The sequence below is a fragment of the Haliaeetus albicilla genome, chromosome 4 (genome assembly GCF_947461875.1).
Source record: "Haliaeetus albicilla chromosome 4, bHalAlb1.1, whole genome shotgun sequence".
Classification (NCBI taxonomy): Eukaryota; Metazoa; Chordata; class Aves; order Accipitriformes; family Accipitridae; genus Haliaeetus; species Haliaeetus albicilla.
In genome coordinates, this window is record NC_091486.1 from 18,177,478 (window position 1) to 18,195,825 (window position 18,348).

General features: G+C 56.4%; 1 protein-coding gene across 14 annotated transcripts in view; it reads right to left on the minus strand.

The window, feature by feature from the left end:
- Nucleotides 1-913: 913 nt before the first annotated feature.
- The window catches only part of TNS1 (tensin 1), a 70,691-nt gene continuing 53,256 nt past the window's right edge, over nt 914-18,348 (minus strand). For 10 of the 14 annotated variants that reach the window (XM_069781105.1, XM_069781102.1, XM_069781108.1 and 7 more), the window contains 13 exons: nt 17,098-17,190; nt 16,138-16,173; nt 12,569-12,743; nt 11,017-11,885; nt 9,551-9,637; nt 8,745-8,876; nt 8,222-8,314; nt 7,588-7,665; nt 7,414-7,485; nt 7,166-7,334; nt 6,850-6,918; nt 6,466-6,498; nt 914-5,414 (listed from right to left, as the gene is read on the minus strand). In XM_069781105.1, coding sequence (XP_069637206.1) covers nt 5,270-5,414; nt 6,466-6,498; nt 6,850-6,918; nt 7,166-7,334; nt 7,414-7,485; nt 7,588-7,665; nt 8,222-8,314; nt 8,745-8,876; nt 9,551-9,637; nt 11,017-11,885; nt 12,569-12,743; nt 16,138-16,173; nt 17,098-17,190 — 2,051 coding nt within the window. In that variant the 3' untranslated portion in view covers nt 914-5,269. The remainder of the gene's footprint in view (nt 5,415-6,465; nt 6,499-6,849; nt 6,919-7,165; nt 7,335-7,413; nt 7,486-7,587; nt 7,666-8,221; nt 8,315-8,744; nt 8,877-9,550; nt 9,638-11,016; nt 11,886-12,568; nt 12,744-16,137; nt 16,174-17,097; nt 17,191-18,348) is intronic. The other 4 variants (XM_069781104.1, XM_069781112.1, XM_069781109.1 and 1 more) reach the window with 2 other exon arrangements.

An 18,348-nucleotide genomic window follows, 5' to 3' on the forward strand; every position in this document is an offset into this window, starting at 1 on the left:
TGGGGTCCCCACGCAAGCAGCCCCCTCAATCCGCCCCTCGCCCTGCAGCTATTTTAGAGAAAGGCAGGAGGTATTTTTAGTGCTGCCGGCTCCCAGGAGAAGCTCGGAGCCTCTGAGCTGCAGCAGTGCTGGCGCCAGAGAAACTGCCGCTGCTCTGGCTGATATTTCTTGTATAATTAAACTCAATCCATCCCGGGGGCCTGGTCTTGGCCACCAACTCAGCGAGGAGGGGAAGGAGCGGAGCCAGAGAGCCGGGGGCTGAGGGCTCTGACGGATGCTGGGAATTGCTCTGCGAACACTGGAAAAGCCAGGCCTGAGACTTTGGGGAAAGTTTTGCCAGGCACAGGGGAGCAGGATGGCTCCAAAAGTGGCAGGGAGTGGGATTTAATGGGAGCAGAGCCCAAACCACCACCTCAGCAAAGGCAAAAGACCCCATAGCAGCATCATACCATCCCACTCCCCTGCGGGAGATGGGCTCAAAGGGGATGTCCGAGGCTGAACAGACAGCACCTAAAGGCAACCTGGGAGAAAGCAGCGGGATTTGAAGAGCACCCAGTGCCTGCGGGGCAAGCCGGAGAGATCCCTCCTGGTAAACAAAAGCCCAGGCTGGAGCTGGAGCCATGTCGGAAGTTTGGGGGCTGCCTGGTTAGCGAGCATCTGGTGAACACAAGCTGCGGCTGGAGGCTGACAAGCAGCAGCACAACCCCTCCTTCTTCCCACACCCACCGCCCAGCGTCTGTCCGGGGGCCCCAATCTGCCATCGAGGAACAGGGGGAACGACAGCCCGGAGAAAACACAGCACCCGCCGGGTTTTAGGTTTGGGTTTTTTTTCCCCTGTGCAAAAAGAACAGAGCATTTATTCCTGCGCTCCCTTAAATTTCAAGATACATTTCCAGCGATCCAGACACCAAGCTGGCATTCCAAGCAACAGTATATTTTATATAACTGATTTTTTTTGTTTTTACCACTTTATAAAGCCATACAATGAACTGCAAAGAATCCGACATCTGTACAATGGGAAGACAACAGCGGAGTCACATTCACACACGGACATGGTGCGACCAAAGTCATCCTTACACACGCGACAACATTATGGGCACAAAGATACAAAATATAACGTATTTTTTTTCCATCTATATAAATACACAGAAATGGGCGAGTCTAAAAGTTTGAAACTGTTCATTAACACTGATTAGCAAATAAATCTGTAACGTTCCCAAAGTAACAAAGACAACAACAACAACAAAATAAAAAACAACCACGCATAACACGGCGGCACAGGATCCGCCAACAGAAACGTCAGGTTGCTTCCTTTCTTTTCTTTTTTTTTTTTCCCTTTTTAAGGAAAAGAAAAAAAATTAGTAACCCCAAACCAACCTCATAATTTGCAAAACAAACGAACGAAATGAAACAAGCCCCTGCGGGCTCCTTTGCTGTCTGATCCTCCTGCCTGCTCCAACGGGAAGGGTTGCCTTTTGTTGATGCTGCTGTCTGGGGTTTTTGGGGCAACTGGTTTCTTTACCTGCCCGACCTGCTGGGTGGGGATTTACTCTGCACTTCGGTTCAGGCGGTTGAGCTCTCTGGAAAATCAATGCCCAGAGGCTGGGTTGGGTTTTTCTCCCTACCTGGTTTGTTTTCCATGTGTGGTTTGACCAGGGGGCAGCCAGCAAATGTTGCATCCAGAGCAACCCCAAACTTTGCTCAATTTATCTGCTTAAACCCATGAGCCCCCCCATCTCCACTGGCAATGAGGGGCTGGCAAAGACCATGAGATGGGTGCATCCCATCAGCAGACGATGACACGGATCATCCCCCAGAACAGTTCCTGGAGCAGGGCAGAGCCAGAGCCAGCCCCACTGAACGGGAACCCCACATTTCACACATTGCAGGCGCTACCGTTTGGGACAGGCAGCAAACGACCCCCCTGGGTAGCATTTTCCAACAGACAGCAACTTTGACAGCAAAGGGAGGACGGGTGGGAAAGGGCTTCTCCGAAAAACAAACTGACACAAATAGGGCACGTACAATAAATTTACACACGCAAAAAAAAAAAAAAAATATATATATATATATGTGGGCAAAAGTGCGTTTTTAAGGATATCTTTGGCAAGAATATATGCAGTTCTTTGTGCAGGAAGGAGGGATGTGTTTGTGTGTGTGTGCGTGAGCGAGAGAGAGATACCATCCGGCTGCTGACAACGGCAGTGTGATTACAACGAAACATATGCTGGGCTTAACTCGCACAAGCTTGAATCTCAAATACCATGACTGCATTTAAAAACCAAAGAAAAAAAAATACAGAGTCTTTTTCTGTCCCTTTTGTAAGGAAAAAATATCAACACTAGGTCCCTGCCAGCCCTGGGACCTGGGCGATCCTCAACACTGGCTGACTGTCTCTCCTGGGGACAGATAGGGTAGTTAAACCTAAAAAATGTAACTTAAAAAAGGAGATAAAAGGAAAAAAAAAAAAGTGCCTTTAAAGGGAGCGGACAAACACCCGGCTACATCATTCGAAGGTGATCAGCTATGTGTTAAAAAATAACATAATCATCAGACGATTTTGTTAGAGATTTGGATATGGTCTACATCTTCAGCTAGTGGGTTAGTGGGGAAGCCATGAGCAGCTCAGGGCCCGAAGCAGGTGTGATGCTATCGGCAGGTATCTGCTGGGGTTGGCTTCTACTCTACATCTCTGGGGTGCTTAGATCTGCTTTGTTTGTATGGGGAGAAAAAAAGGAATGGGAGTTTCAAGCACCGGTTTCTGAGGCAGCAGATTAAAATAAAATTACATTATTATCATCTCTTTTCTTAGCAGTGAGAAAACCAAGTCTGAAAAATAGAGGCTTTCAAAAATATATCTTTATCTATCTATAAACACAGTGTTTTCTCTAACCAGTGAACGGCAGGGTGAGGAGATTACATGTGAGATCATCTCTCATCTCGCTTGAATTTCGCAGAAGGAGGGAATCGCTTTTTGGAAACATCAAAAATGAAAAGGTCTCCGCATCCATGGCCAGGGAGCCGGGGAGGGGGGAATCCCCCCCGGAGCCCCCAGTCTTGCCACCATCTCGCAACCAACTCCTTGCTACGCATCCTTTCACACTCGCTTCAGTACATCAGTACAGCCTCCGGCCGTGCCAGCCCCCTCCGGGCACCCACGTCGCTCGCTCCCCCACGCACACGCACACACGCACACCGGTCACACACACACCGCCCCGACACGGGGGGGCCCCCGCGCCTCTTCCCCCATCCGTATTTTTCCTTGCTCTGGATTTTCTTTTAACGTGCAGGTGTTTCCCTGGGGCAGGGGAAGGGGGGGGAGGGGGCAGATATAATGGGGGAGATATGGTGCACAGAAAGCAATATGGCAAAAATAAATATTTTCCGAGTGTAAATTTAACCTTTTTTTCCTCCTTAAAATTTCGTTAGCTTACAGTATTTCGTCAGTGTAGCTCATATATATATTATAGCTATCAAGGCAAGGGCAGTCCAAGGGAGACAAGCGCTCCAGGGGGGCTGCAGTGCTATGTTTCTAATTTTCACCCCCGATAGACTAACTGGGCCACTTTGCACTGAAAACTTCTCCCAAAAAGCTCTCGGGGGGGGGGGGGGACGTTTGCAGCAGAGGGCTCAGCAATGACCCCATGGCTCCAGCCAGACCGTTCTTCCTGCCCCAAACCTGCACATGTGACTGAAGCATCCTCTGCACCCTCCCCAGCACCGCCGGGCTGGGACCTCTGCCTGCTGCCCCCCCACCACGATCCACCCTCCGCAGCAGCACAGGGGCCCTTCACCCCTCTCACCCCCCGGCTGGCCCTGCTCACCTCCCAAAGCAAAGGGAAAAGCCGACGACACTGAAGACACTGGAAAACTACAGTGCATTCGGGGGGCATGAGCCTCCAGCCAGCTGGTTTTGAGGGCAGGCACATGCTGAGCAGGGTGGCTCTCAGCGGACCTGTTACCTCCCCACTGAGCCAAAGTTGCCCAGCGACTGCAGGTCCTTTCCTTTTTTATTTTCTTTTTTCTTTAATTTTCTTCCTTCTTTTTCTTTTTTTTTAACGTGGCCTCCAAAATAAAAGGAGAAAAAAGCGCCTGAGTTACTTGTAGTCATTCGCCTTTCGTGCAACTTGAACGTCCATGCAATTCAAAAACCGCTTGCGCGTCTCCGAAGAGCGGGATAGGGGTAGCCACGGGTCCACTGCTTCACACAGGGAACCCACCTGTGCTAGCATCCGCTATTATTATAATTATTATTATTATTACAATGTTTTTCTTTCTGTTTTGTTTTTTTTGTGTTAGGAGAACATGTGACAGGCTGCAGGAGAAAACTGCCAAAGAGGACTAGTGACGGGAGGGAAAAGGGGAAGACGGGAGAGGAGGCGACTTTCTGCATCCTCCGGGGAGGCTCCTGGGGAGCATCTGCCTTCCCCAGGCATGGGGCGGCAGGAGCCCCCCCACACCTCCTTGCAGGCTGGGGAGCACAAGCACCACCAGGGAGGTGGGGAAATGTCGTCACCCCCCTCTCCGGGTGGACTCACAGCGGCTCACCTGTGACCGGTGCTGGGCTCTAGGTCAGCAACAGAGGTCAGCCCGTGACCCAGCTCCCCAGGGACGGGAAGGTTCAGGACCAAACTCCCCTGTGCCCCCAGAAAGTTGCCAGGTGGCCAGCAGGTTTCAGGAGAAGCGTGGGGGCCGGTGAGGACCCTCCGCTGCAGCCAGGCAAAGGAAGGTTTCTGAGGGCATCTTCTCCGGTGTCCCACAGACCCAGCCTATGTCGATACTTCCTACGGGTGGTTTCAAACACACAGCAGATGTTTGCCAATGGAGCTGCTGGGATGGAGCTTCTTCCATGGGTTTTGCCCGTTGTCTCTTTTTTTTCCAGATGGAAAACACCAGTCATGGTCCCGCATTCGGTCCTGAGTGGACATCACCGCTCCGGACTGTGATGTTGAAAGCTGGGAATACGCCTCTCACTGCCGCCTTCACTTTGGTCACCTTCCCTGCAATGGGACATGCATCCTGTCTGGCGTGACTTTGTAGCTCTTTTATGTAGGTGCGTGCTTTTGGTTCCTTTATGTGTGTGTTTGGCTTGTGTTGAGTTTTTAAGGGTTTTGTTGGGTTTTTTTTGTTGTTTGCTGTTTTCCTCCAAAATTCCAACCCTTTCCCCCCCCGATTCACTTCCCTCTCCCACAATGCACTTCCTCACACTCCTTCTCGGATCAGCTCCAAGTCCTTCTCCAAAATTCAAGAATCACCCGCAAGCTCCAGCTCATCTTTTCTGGCCAGAGCCAAGCATGACCCTGGAGACAAAGTTGACGATGGCTGCAGCTGGCTGGTCCGGGTCCAGCTCGGCAAAGAGGTGGCAGATGTTGTCTGTGGTGCTCCCTTGCTTCCTGGCCACGAAGCCGAAGAGCCTGGGTGGGGAGAAGGTAAGAGGCTCAGTGAGGTTTGCCAGTGTTGCTCACCCAAGGAACACCACCACTCTCTTCCAGCATGGTCTTGTCCACCTTCCCCTCTTTAGCAGCCACCTCACACAACACAGAGGGAGACATCCCAAACCAACCTGCATGAAGACCCATCTACTCTTCCCATTGCTGCAGTTCCTTTGAAGGCCAGCATTGCCTTTCCATCATCTCTTGGCCAAACCACCTTGGTTCTGACCATCCCTGACACCCTCCCCTAGACCGTCCCCCAGAAGGGACCTTCCAGATGATCACAGCATTGCCTTCGTTTGGGTCATGACCCTTGAAACCCCAGAGGTGATGGACTGGCCATTGAGGTAGACCCTGTATGAGAGGAAGGCCATGTGGGGACACAGGGAGCTGGGTGAGACCATGTGGTTATTTCTGTCTGTCTCTCCCCGATGAATAAAATGTCCCTTTTTTTTTTAATTATAATGTGCAAACTCAAGTTATAAATACGGGGGAACAGAATGTGAGACAGGCCCAGGCCGTGGCATTTCTAATTGGGGAGGGGAAATATCCCAGCAGCTGGGCATCCTAATAAAAACCCCTTCGCTAACACGATGGCTAAAATTAGTGGGAATTGGCCCCTGGAGATGGGCTCAGGCAGTGTCTCTGTGCTCCTGTGGGTCAGGACAGGGACGACAGGAGGAAAGGAAAGAGCCGGCTGCTGGTGGCTCACGTGCCATCAGCATAACCCCCAGCTCTGCTCCATGAGCTGGCTCCCTCTGACTCCGCTGGGAGAGTTTCCAGTAAGGCCAGTTCAGCAAGGGCTGTGCCTGCTCTGACCAAGAATTTGGGGCTGAAAGATGCTTCCTGAGTCTCCAAGACCACGGTCTCATGCTTGAGTGAAACGTTCGTGCAGCGAGGAGCTGAGCCCATCTCACACATGGTCAAGAGGCTGCCCTGCATGGGGCATCTCCCAGCCAATGCTCAAACACAAGCAGAAGCCACCCTGACAGCGGCTGGGAGGAATCGGCTGGGAAGCACAGAAAGTACTTACTTGGCTGGGCCGCTGCCATCAGTTTTAGTCCACCTGCAAGGAGAAGAGAAGGTGTGAGGGATGGTGCCTCCTGCACCCCACAGAGAGACAGGGTCGTGATGGGGGCCACCACACCAATGCTGGAGGGCCAGCCTGGTTTTGCACAGGCTTGGCTCTATGGAAAAAACCTGATGCACCTTTCTCCTAGCAAGAAGATGTTTGGAGACACCGAGAAGTCACCAGGAGAAACTGGTGTTGCCCCACAGTATCCAAGGGAACCTTCCCTCCCTGCCCTCCTCAGGAGCAAGGAGGACAGAGCAAGCAGACCCTGCTCCAAGCAGCCCAGGAGCCTGGGGGAGGGAAAGGGGCAGGGGAGATGTGCCCCCCCCAGGTTAGGGCACTCACTTTCGTTCCTGGGGGTCCAGGTCACAGAAGGTGACAGTGTTGAGGGGGTAGTGTCGTCGGAAGAACAATCTGAAACACAAAGCAGGGAGCGTCAGGGCCAGGGAGCCCCCACCTCTCCCCCACCACAGCCCAGCCCCACCAGCACAGGGAACACTCCCATAGGTCTCCCCTAGGATGCTCCAGGAACCAAGGACAAAGCCCAGCCCTGCCCATGGCCAGGTTCATGCCACACCAGGGACATCCTTCATCAACACCCTCCCTGGATCACAGCCCCATTGGCTGGGGGACCCAGGATTGTGGCCATGAGGGCTCTTACTTCCTCTGGTTGTCGGTTAAGGTGATGCCTTGTGCAGAGACTTTGAAGTGGACAATGGTAGCAGTGGGTGTGGGGTCAGCCACCAGCGTCTCGGCGACAGCCTTTGCGATGGCCTGGGGGCCCGTCAGTGACTCCATCTCCACCGAATTGATGAAGAGGACGTTGCATGCTAGAAAGGGAGACAGCAGGCATGGGATCAACCACTGCTCTGAGCAACATTCACCCTGCAACAGCCCCTCTCTACTCACCCGCACCCTGTTTGAGGAGGTCTGTGGCCGAGTTGGTGGCTGACACAGTGTCTTTCTTTTCCTCCATGGGATCTAGAAGACATGGGATAGTTACTGCTGCTCCCTGCTTAGAAACCTAACCCATCCCCACAGGCTGTGGGGATGGATGCAATCCCTTCTGGTCCTGGCTCTTACCTCGGTCAGGAATGACCAGCTTGCAGGGCAGGGCCAAGGGCATGATGGAGTGCTGGTACACCAGAGCTGAGAGACAGCCTGGGGAGAGAGGGGAGATGGTCAGCACAGGGCTGGGGACATGGGTTTCCCCAGTGTTAGGTCATTGTTGCTCTGGGAGGATGGGAACAGGCTTTTTGGTGGGTTTCTTCACTGTGGTCCTAACGTCACATGTGGCAATTCCTCTCACTGAAACCACCATGCTCACGGAGGGCTCAGGGAGGGGACAGAGGTGCCAGGGCCACCCTAGGAACAACAAATGGGAAGAGGTCCTCATGCAGCACATCCAAGCGCATTAGCCATGGGATAAATGGAACAAGGGGAGCCCCTGCCCGCCACCCTGTCCAGCAGCATCATTTGTCTTACACGTGTGCAGAAAGGTACATACCTGTGCATATAGGCATATTCATGTGCACTCATGAGTGTGCATGACCCCAGAGGCTCCAAATGCCCACAGGACTTGGTTACGCAGGGACAAGAGGCAGTAACGGAGGCAGGGGCTGTCCCAGATACCTGACAGCTCTGCTTTGATAGTCCAGCAAAGGCAAGGCTCTCCCAACCCAACCCCACATGTGGGAAGCACACTGGGAGCACTCACCAAAATTGGGCTCGTTGGGGCATCCTTTTAGTTTCACACCCCGCGGGCTGGTCTCAATGAGGAAGTGCCTCACCAGCTCGTTGGTGATGTCTCCTGGGAAGAGATGGGATGTTCTCACACCAGAGTCACCCTCTTCCTCTTTCTACTCTGCAGTTCCACAGGGAAACCAGTGCTCCAGCTCCAGGGAGGGGTCCCTGCCACTCCACACACCTCCTCAAATCCAGCCCTTCACACAGGGTCTACCTGAAGCCAGGTTCCCCCATGGTGTCAGTGGGCTGGGGAGGCTGTGCCCATTTCACCATGCCAAAGCCCAAGATGCAGATACCCCTGAGCCCTCCACAGCTCAGGGCAGAGGGTGTCTGGTGCTTCCCTGTGCCCTGGGACGAGAGGGCTGGGAGGGAGGGACCCTGCCACATCAGCACATACCCAACGGCATGACTAGTTCAGCAGACCCGGCTGCCCGCTCGGCCCGGCCAAACGATGGAAAGCATCTCAGCGTGGGATGGAGAAGGGCACACAATACCTTTCTTGTTCTGCTGCATGACCGTGGGAGGCGGAGAAGCTACTTTCATGGCAAGGCCGTAGGCTCCCCGGAAGGAGTGGCTGTCTCGGATGATGAAAGCCCCCGGCTCCCTGTCCTTCAGCAGTGCAATGGCTGCAGGAGAGAACGGCAGACCTCAGAGCCGGCATGGCAAGAGCCAACGTGCCGTCCAAAACCAGCAGGTGTGGGTCGGGGACGGGGCTCCACGGCCTCGCACCCAGGCACCACAATGTTACCATCCCCCCGGCACATTTGGATGGGGGTCTCAAGTGGGTCTGCGGCCAGGCAGGGCCTCATCTCCACCCTGCCTCCGCTGCCCTGGTGTGGGCATCTCAGAGCATTCCCACCCAGCCCAGCTCTAGAGCAACCAAGCACTGCAGAGCAGGCAGGGACCAGGGACCAAATGCTGGGACCTTGCCCCTGAAGACACCTTGCTCCCTCCTTGTTGTCCCCTCTTAGTTTAGCTGTGTCTCCAAGACTCCTCTGAGCTCTCTCAACTCAAGACCTGAGTGCTTTGCACCCCAAACTGCAGAGATCCACTGAATGCTGTGGGGACTGGTGCTCTTCTACCAAGGGGAAGGCTTGGAGACACCACATCATACAAGCCTGCAGCTGAGCTGAGCCGGGCTTCAACCCTGCTCTGCAATGGTCTGCGTATCCACAATCCACCTTCACTCCTAACCCAGCCCCTAAGGGAAATCCTTGCTAATCCCTGTGATCCCAGATACACCCCAACTCCCAACCATGGCTCACTCAGCCACATCCTTTGCCCTGTGCCATCTACCCACCCTGCTCTCTGGAGATCTCCGGTTTGTACCAGTACTTGGAAGTGTCCTGCACAAACTTGACGTTGGCACGAGTCTCGGGGCTGATATCTGCAAGGAAGGGAAGAAAAGACAAGAAAAAAGTTAAAAGATGCTGTATCTAAAACTCCACATGAGTTTTTAGCAAATCCAGCTAAAGCATTAATACCTCCACCTTCTTTCAGTCCCAGCGCATTGCTTTAACCTTAAGCCAATCCTCCATACCCTGGCAGGTTGATCATCGCCTGGAGCTTACGGGGCTGCCGGGCATCAAAGCTAAATTCAAGCACAAGGGCCCTCAAAGGGCTGTGCATGAGATGAACCTCTTTGCCACAAAGCCAGAGACAAAATGGGAATTCATCATTTAAAAGGGAGCTGGCCAGGTGAAATGAAAGCTGTCGGAGGAAAGAGATATGTCCACAGGGTGGTGGGGAGATCCTCTGACTTCAGAGGACCTTCACTGCTCTCTAATGGTCAAGATTTGGCTTGTCCATCATAAAAATAAATTCCTTCCCTTATCCTTGCTCTGTGCAGAGGAACTGGACAGGTCAACCTGCTCTGGGAAAAGTAGCCCCAGCCCAACCCTGCCTTTCTCAGTGCCCATCAGTGGCACAGCCGTGATGGGAGCCGGTCCTCTGGCCATGAAGCTGACACTTTGCTCAGGCAACGTTTCCAACCACCTGCTTTCCAAAAACAACCGAGCAAACAACCCAGAGGGCGGGATAGCATCTCTGCTGGAGACATGTTATCAGCCCTCTGCAATCTGGTCGCCTTCGAAGAGGCGGGGGGCTCGCTCCCTTGCCCAGCCCGCTCACTAATTGTTACAGGTTTTAATTGCTCATGCTTCCCCACTGGGAAAGGTCCCCAGCCACAGCGAGTCACAGGGCCAGGGCAGGCGCCAGTGTGCCCACAAAGGGCTACCCACTCAGCAGCGAAACCGGCCCGGCAGCCGGAGCCACTGCTGCCCCGCGGCTTTATTCCCCTGGTCCTATCGGCCTAATCTTGACGTCACGGAGGTGTCCCGTAACGGGAGCCGGCAAAGGCGCGAAGGCGTTCCAGGCGCAGCGGCACCCGGGGCACAGCGCACCATTTGAAACGAGGAGGCAGCGCTGCAGCAGCGTCCCGGTGGGGTAAAGCCTGCCGGGAACAGGGCCGGGAGGTCAGCACATCCCCACGGCAGAGAAAAGCCGCCTCCGGGCACTTTGATCTCCCCATACACAATTCTGGGCGCTGTTTACGCCAGCGATGCCAGGTCGGTGCTTTTCCTGTTTGGATTTACCAGAAAGTGCAGGAAATGGCCCGAGCCCCAGCGGTGCCGCTGGTTTGCGGATGGACAGGAGGGGTAAATCAGGACACAGCTGCAACCCTTTGACCGGCAGCCATTGAGGAGGAGGAGGGGAAAGCCCTGGGCAGGGCAGGGGGACGCGGGGACCTCCAAGGGCATCACTTACCTGGCATGGAGAACTTGGAGAAGTCTGGCAGGGTGTGGGAGAAGGTGACGACGCTTCCACCGCTGGGACTGGACATGCCGCTGGAGAGGGGCGAGGATGCCTTGCCGTTGATGGTGGCATAGTTGGGGAGGCTGTTGGAGCGGTCCCCGGCCGACATCCGACGCTTCTCGGGCAGCGCAGGCTGAGGCGTGGGGCTGCCCTGGCGGTAGGCGGCCGAGTCCGGAGAGGAGGAGTGCGGCGTGCTTGTGCCGGGGTAGTACGCCGGTGAGACGGGGAAGGACGGCGTGGAAGGAGGCTGGTAGCCGGAGGAGCTGCTCTGCCGAGACAGCGTCGGGCGCCTCTCCTCTGGGCTGGGGTAGCCGTACAGGGGGCTGCTGGGGGGGACGGCCGCTGTGGCTTGATGCCTGGCCAGGCTGGGGCTCCCCGGTGTGGCCACCAAGTTGCCGTGGGCCGTCACAGCATGCCTGCCTAGCCCTGGGCTGCCGGGAGCGCCACTTATGCTGGGGTTGACGGCTCTTCGCCCAAAACCGGGGCTGGGCGGCGTGTTGGTAGCCACTGTCCGGTGCAGGGTGCGGGGGCTCCCCGGCAGGACGTGGACCCCCACCACATTGACCTGTGGCTGCGGCCGAGCTTGGGGGTCCGGCTGGAGGGTGGCTCGGCCATCGGGGTAGTCAGGGCTGGCGTACGCCGAGCCCGGGACCCCACCTTGGACCATTGTAAAGGAAGATGGAGACGAATTTTGGTAGCTGCTGTGAGCAGAGGGCATCTGCGAGCCAACAGGCGACCGGTAAACAGGCTCGGCCAAGGTGTGGGGAGGCGTAACCGTGCCATGGGGGCTGCCCTCCGATGGGTAGCTGCGGAGGGAGGCCCTGAGGAGAGATGAGGAAAAGGAGAATTCAGCTCCACTGCTCATTCCTGCTGCTGGCTGGCACCCTCCTGCGAGTAGTGCACAGGGAAACTGAGGCACAGTGGCAACAAGCTGCTCGGTTGTTCAGAAGCAACAGTGGGACAGGTCCTGCTAGCTGCATGAAAGCAACTAGAGGCAGCTTTAGTTCCACCATGCATCCCAGTTTCCTCTCAAAATATGACTTTCTGGGAGACACAGCCTTTTTCAGCTCCTCTCCCAGCAAAACGCCCAATTCGTTCCTTCCTGCAAGTCTTGCCAGGCTGGGCTGGTGCAGGACACCTCATGGGCAGGGTGGAGAGGGGACAGGGAGTATGGCTCCATCACACAACAGGGGACCCATGCTCAGCCTAACCCAGGGCTAGGGGTTAGCACAGGGGCCCCAGGGGCCGGGTTCCTAGCAAGATGTTGCTGAGGTCCAGTGACCACCAAATGATCACCAGTGACTGCCAGGTGACCACCAGTGACCCAGCTTTGTGTCCTCAGGGCAGTGAGCCGTGTGGTTGGCCGTGAACCCCCAAATCCTGCATGGGGAGAGAGGGGTCCTTGCAAAGGCAATTTCAATGTGGGAGCAAGCCTGTGCACCAGGCAGGGTTTGGGTTCGGCCCCAGCCCCACCAGCCCCCAGGACCTGCACCCACTGCCTTACCCATCCACGCTGTGAATGGGGCTGCTGGTGGAGACGGGGCTGGGGGCAGTGAAGGAGTTGGTGAAGGTGCCATTCCTGGCAGGCACCTCCGGGCCTCCAGGCTGGGTGGTGGGCGGGCTCCCTCCCTTGCCCATTGTGGCCGTGCGGGCCACTGACTCGACGTAGCTCCTGGGCTCTGCAGCAAAAGAGAAGGGGAAACGGATGAGCCCACAGCCCGCATGAAAGGGGGCCATGCCTGTCCCAGCATTCCCATTTCAGCCACTGAAGGTGCTTGAGCTGAGCTCCTCCAGCTGCACATTTCCCCTGTCCCTCTTCCCCCAGGGTCTGTGAAAAAACACGTCTGGGTCATCTGGGTCTTTAGGTTGCTCCCAGGGATGCTGAAGACCCCAGCGAGGGCATAGAGAGGAGGGTCGTGCCCACCCCTTTCCCTGAGGGGACCAGAGCATGCAGACCACGGTCCCTTCCCATGCCACAGCCCCTCCACCCTGCTCTGAGTCAGCGTCCCTCTCTGCCCAGGATGCCACACAGCACACGTTGTGCTCCCTGCTCATCTCCAGCCCCTAAAAATAGAGCTGGTGACTCTGCCCAGCCTGTGATGACTCACGCGGGACTGATGATGATGCCCTGCAGTCCCTGGCCTGCACAGCCCACCTCTGCCAGCCATCTCCAGCAGCAGACCAGAGAGCAGCTCCAGCTATTTCCACTGCAGCATCCAACATTCTCACTCCCAACCCGCCTTGAAACCAGAGCCCACGAGCACGACCAAGAAAAGCAATTTTCCTTTGGAGCCGCCGAGCTGTCCCGTGCCAGGAGCAGCGGGCTGGGCTGGCCGTCACCAGCCACAGCAGCCACCAGACTCAGCCCTCCCTCCTCCCTTCCCCCCCCACCTCCTGCTCCATCCAGGCTGGTCCCCATCCTTACAATAGCCCCTGCAGCCCCCAGGCCCCCCCCAAAAGCCACACTGGAGGAAGGGGCTGCAGCTTCAGACCCATCCCCCCCCAGCCATGTCACACCTCGGCTGGCACATGCCACTGACTGCCTCCATGCTGGGGCACAACGCCCTAAGTGAGACCCACTGGCGTCAAACTCTATGGGCCGGGCATCCTTGCAGGTCCCTGGCTCCAGGCTGGCCATGCCCGAGGCACCTCCACAGTAGTAATTAGCATGACAAACATTATTATTATTATTATTAGTCATAACAGCCGGGCTCTGGCTAAGCCTGCCAGCAAGCTGGCTCACTCACAGCCAGCAACACCAATACACAGCTCCACGTTCCGTGCCGGACCAGGGGGTTGCAAGGAAAAAGACTGTCATGGGTCGCCCTCCTTCCCCCACAGCATCTCTGTGCCCCATCTGCTTGCAGACAGGGGAGGAGGAGTCCATCCCTTGGGCTGATCTCCCTGCCCAGCCCTGCTCAACCACCCCAGGAAAGATCAGAGCCAAAACCGAGGACCTCAACACAGACTGGGTACCAGCATCTGAGGCAGGACATGTGAGACTGAGTGACAGGGATGAGGCATTGCCCAGGAGGACGCCCAGGGCAGCTGCAAGAAACTCATCGCTGCTTAGGTAATTAAATTAATTTCACAGCTACTCACTTTTCCCCCCCAGCTCCCCACCCCAGACTAAAATTATCCAGACAGTACATATGAGTCAGCCTGCAAGAGGTTAAGACCAAAGGGCTGCAAAAATGCCAGCCCCTCCTGCAAAGGTGGGGGCTGAAGCGAGGCAGGAGCCAAGGGGCCTCCGGGAGGGGGGATGGCATATGTGTGCCACAGCGAGGTGTGTGACCACGGGCACATGTTCGAGTCGTTTGGTTCAATATCGGGAATAAAGAAGAAAGAAAAAAAATCCAGGAATTTTCAGGCAGGATTTTTTTAGGCTGAAAAATCCAACCTTGCCTCTTGGTGTTTTCTTGGAAGAGGCTCCAGAGATGGGAAGACAGTGGGAGAATAGAGAGGCTGTGAGTCAGCAGGGAGGTGGGCAGTCGTTCGGGAATCCTGAATCCGAGCAGGGCTGCGCTCCGGCCAGAAATCTCCCAATGCCGCAACTGCACTGGGCTGTTTTAAAGCCTCCTCAGAGGTGGCAGCCAAGCCCCGAGCTCCTGTGCTGCCAGAGCATCCTCTGGCCCCAGGCGCAGCCTGGCCATGCAGGCTGGGATCTGCTGAGCAGAGCCCACAGGGGCAGGGATCCTCGTGGGGTGTGCAGCTGGGTGCTGAGGGTGCTAAGCCAAAGTTTTGTCAAGCCAAAACACCGGTCCCTTCTCAGGACTGCAGATTCAACCCCCAAAAACCATCACGCTATCAGAGACGATGAAGTAGGGCAAGGGGCTGGTGCTGGCCACTCAGCCCAGCCAGCGCAGGGTCACCGGACATCCTTGCTCTGGGTCAACCATCATGCAAGCAGCTGGAGTGCCACAGGAACAGAGAAACAGTGCAGCTTGAGCTCCTGAAGGTTTGGTGGGAAGGAGAGGAGAGGTGATGTTTGGGTCTTTGGAGGCTTAAAGTTGGACAGAAATGGTAAAGCTGGAGGGGTACTTAGGAGTGAAAAGCCTGATTTTATCCCAGGTTTTCTTCTTTTAATGTACCCAAGAAGCCATTGCTGAAAAATCAGCTCTGGAAGCAGAACATTTTCTTCAAGGAAACACTTTCTCCAATATTACACAATGTTCAGGTTTGGGTTATGTGCATTTTGAGGAACTCCCAGGAAGAAACGCTGATGGCTGCAGGGGCCGTGGGAAGTGTCGCAAACTCGCCAAGAAGACACATGCCCTCCCCAAAACCCATCTTGAATGCACCGTTCCCCATCCCAGCCCCGAGGGCCCAAAGTTTCATTAAAGAAGAGAGCAAAACCACCCAACTACCATCTGATAGCAGGCAGCACTCCGGGGAATCACAGCGGCTCCCAAAGCCCCTGTCCCCCCAGGAGACATGCCACCCCAGAGCCTGCAGTACCTCCTCCATCAGCACAGCCAATCCTGAGCTGACGTCCCAGCTCAGCCCCATCCTCAGCATCCCCAGAGAGGCAAAGTCCAGGGATGGGTGAGGTGGGAGGAATTTGGGCAGCCTCCCTGCCAGCAGAGGATGCGCACCGGCTGCCGGCACTGTGCCGCTATCCAGCCGGCTGAGCCAGCAGCACGCTGGTGGCCTCTGCGCCTGCTGACCTTTTGTGCTGCACTTTGGTTTATTTTCACTCCAAACGGCAGTGGCAAAGCCAGAAGGGGCGGGCAGGAGCCCAAAGCCGGGGCTGCTGCTCCCAGCCCCCCACCAGGCTCATTCAAACACAGCGTGCCAGCATCCCTGGCATGCCACTGGCAAGGATGCCACGCACCAACAAAGAGGTCTCAACCCCCATGGACGATGACCACCCAACATGACAGACCTCCAGGTCCAATTTGGACATCGGGGAATCCAACCACGACACAAGGCTTGATGGTCCCCTCCTCAAAAGGGAGCAGGACAGGCAAGACTCAGGCTCCTACATCCCTGGGGGCCAGTGCAAGGGAAGGCTGCTGGCACAGTGGGTATGAGCGGCAAAGAGAGAGACAGAAAAAGAAAAGCCTTTCTTACCTTCTTCAGAGTCACCGCCCGCCTCCCCTTCTAGCTCTGAGATGGAGGGGCAGGGGAACAATGGGAGCAGGAAGAGGAGGAAGAAGGGAGATGCAAGACAGAAAGAAAGAGAAATCAGAGTTAAGCAGCTTTGTCTTGCTCAGGCAGGGGCAGAGACTGCAAAGGAGAGCCCCACACCTCCCAGACACTGTGCCCCAAACTGGAGCCCTGGCCTTGGACACCCCCAGGGTCCACCTGGGCATCCCAGAGATGATGTCCAAAACCCAGGAGGCTGGTTTTGGGCAGGGCAGAGGGAACCGCCCAGCAGGGAGCCACCACGAAGGGCTGCTCTGAGAAGCCCGGCAAGCACCAAAAAAGCATCAGCTTGTCCTTGAGGGCAGAGCGAGAAGGGCCTCACTGGGTGGCCTCAGCCAAGCTGTGCCCCCCAGGCTCAGCTGGGTTTTGGGGAAGTTACACTCAGCCCTAAAATGGCCCAGGAAGGGGACCTAGGTACTGGGGAGCAGCGAGGTCTGGCTCAGCAGGCTGCTCTGGGACATGTCCCCAGGACAGCTAGGGCTTTGCACCCGGGGATCACTCTCCAGGATGGAGAGGGCTCTGGATACTGTTCCAGCTTGGCTCCCAGAGAGCAAACCCTCTCCAGCTGTGCTGGGGGAGAGAAGGGATGGAGGAGGTGAGGAGGGAAGAATATGGGGCTGTGCAGGAGGCAAGACCCTGGGGTTTTCCAGCCTTCACCACTGAAGACCCTGCTGGGCTGAGCCCCCCAGGGCAGCACCAACATCCCCCCAACCCTCACACAGTCCCATAGTTCCCACAGGAGATGACAAGGACCCCAGGGCCAACTGGCCCAAAAAGGGAGACAGAAGTGCCTTCTCCAGCCAGGGGACCCTTCCAGGGGTATCCTCACAGTTGCACACACCCCCCGCCCCAAAAACCGCCAGCAGCCCCCATGCCTGCACTCACCTCCCACCGGATGCAGCAGGATCTCGGCCGGGTTGTGGGGTTTCAGCCCCAGTGCTGAGAGCGGGGTCTTGGCCAGGCCGGGGGGAGAACGCACTGTCAGCATGGGGGACACAAGAGCGTTAGTGGAAGGGTGGGAGGTGAAGCTTCAGAAAGGCTGGAGCTGCCCAGGTGTTCAGAGCCCCCATGACCCATCCCACCCACCGGCTGCAGTTGGGGGCTGCCGGGAAGAGGAGATGCCCTCATATGAAGCAATGTCCCGGGGAAGGGCACCGATCCCTCTCTCCATCTGGGAGAGGGTACAGGGTGGGAGGTGCCCAGGAACAAGCAGCCTGCCCCATCACAGGGCTAGCAGGATGGAGAAAGGGGGCAAATCCCACCAGGACAGGCCCAGACCCCATCTCCCAGCACCATCCCCATAAGGGAATGGTCCCACCATAGGCATGAAGCGTCCTTCATTGCTCCTGCGTGAGCAGCCATCCCCCCAACCCAGCTCTCCTAAACCTTAACCCCACCCTGCTGATCCCCACATCTGGCTGAGCTGGGACCAGGCTGTCCCACAGCAGCTCATCACCCCCGCGAAAAGTGCAGCAGGACTGCCAAAAAACCCCCACCCTCCATACCAGCTCGACGGGGGTGTGAGCATGTTCCCCGAGGGGTGGCAATGCACACATGAGGTCTGTACCTCTGGGCCTATACGTACATAGCAGGAGGAACCCCGTATGTATGTATGGCTATGGCATGGATGCACTGGCAGTGTGGGGTGGCAGGGTTTCATGGGGCAGGGTGGACCTCCCTGAGCTGACTGCACCTCCTCTCCCCTCCTGCCCCCTGACCCATCTCCCTGATGCTGCATCTCCCCAGGGTCTCATCTCCAGCAAGAGGGACTGGAGGGCACATCCTTCCATCAGCGTTTGAACATCCCCAACTGGTGGCATGAGCACAGGGCCCACGGCGAGGCTGGGAGGCAGCGGGTGGTGGGAGCTCCAGAGGAAAGCCAGACCCTCACCTGGAGGCCAGGTGCCCCCAGCAGCCTGGGGCTGGAGCAGCCGAGCCCCTGGGAAACTGAGAGGGCATCGCCTTCCCTGGCAGGTGTCTGATTTCCTCACATCTGGTCGGGTGCAAGCCACAATGTCAGCTCACGCCTCTGTTGGCTGATGAGCAGCGGGGTCCTCCGGGGCTGGGAATTCCCCCAGGACCACCATCTCCCCATGGAGGGGAATCGCTCCTGCATCCCCCCCAGTGGGAATTTTA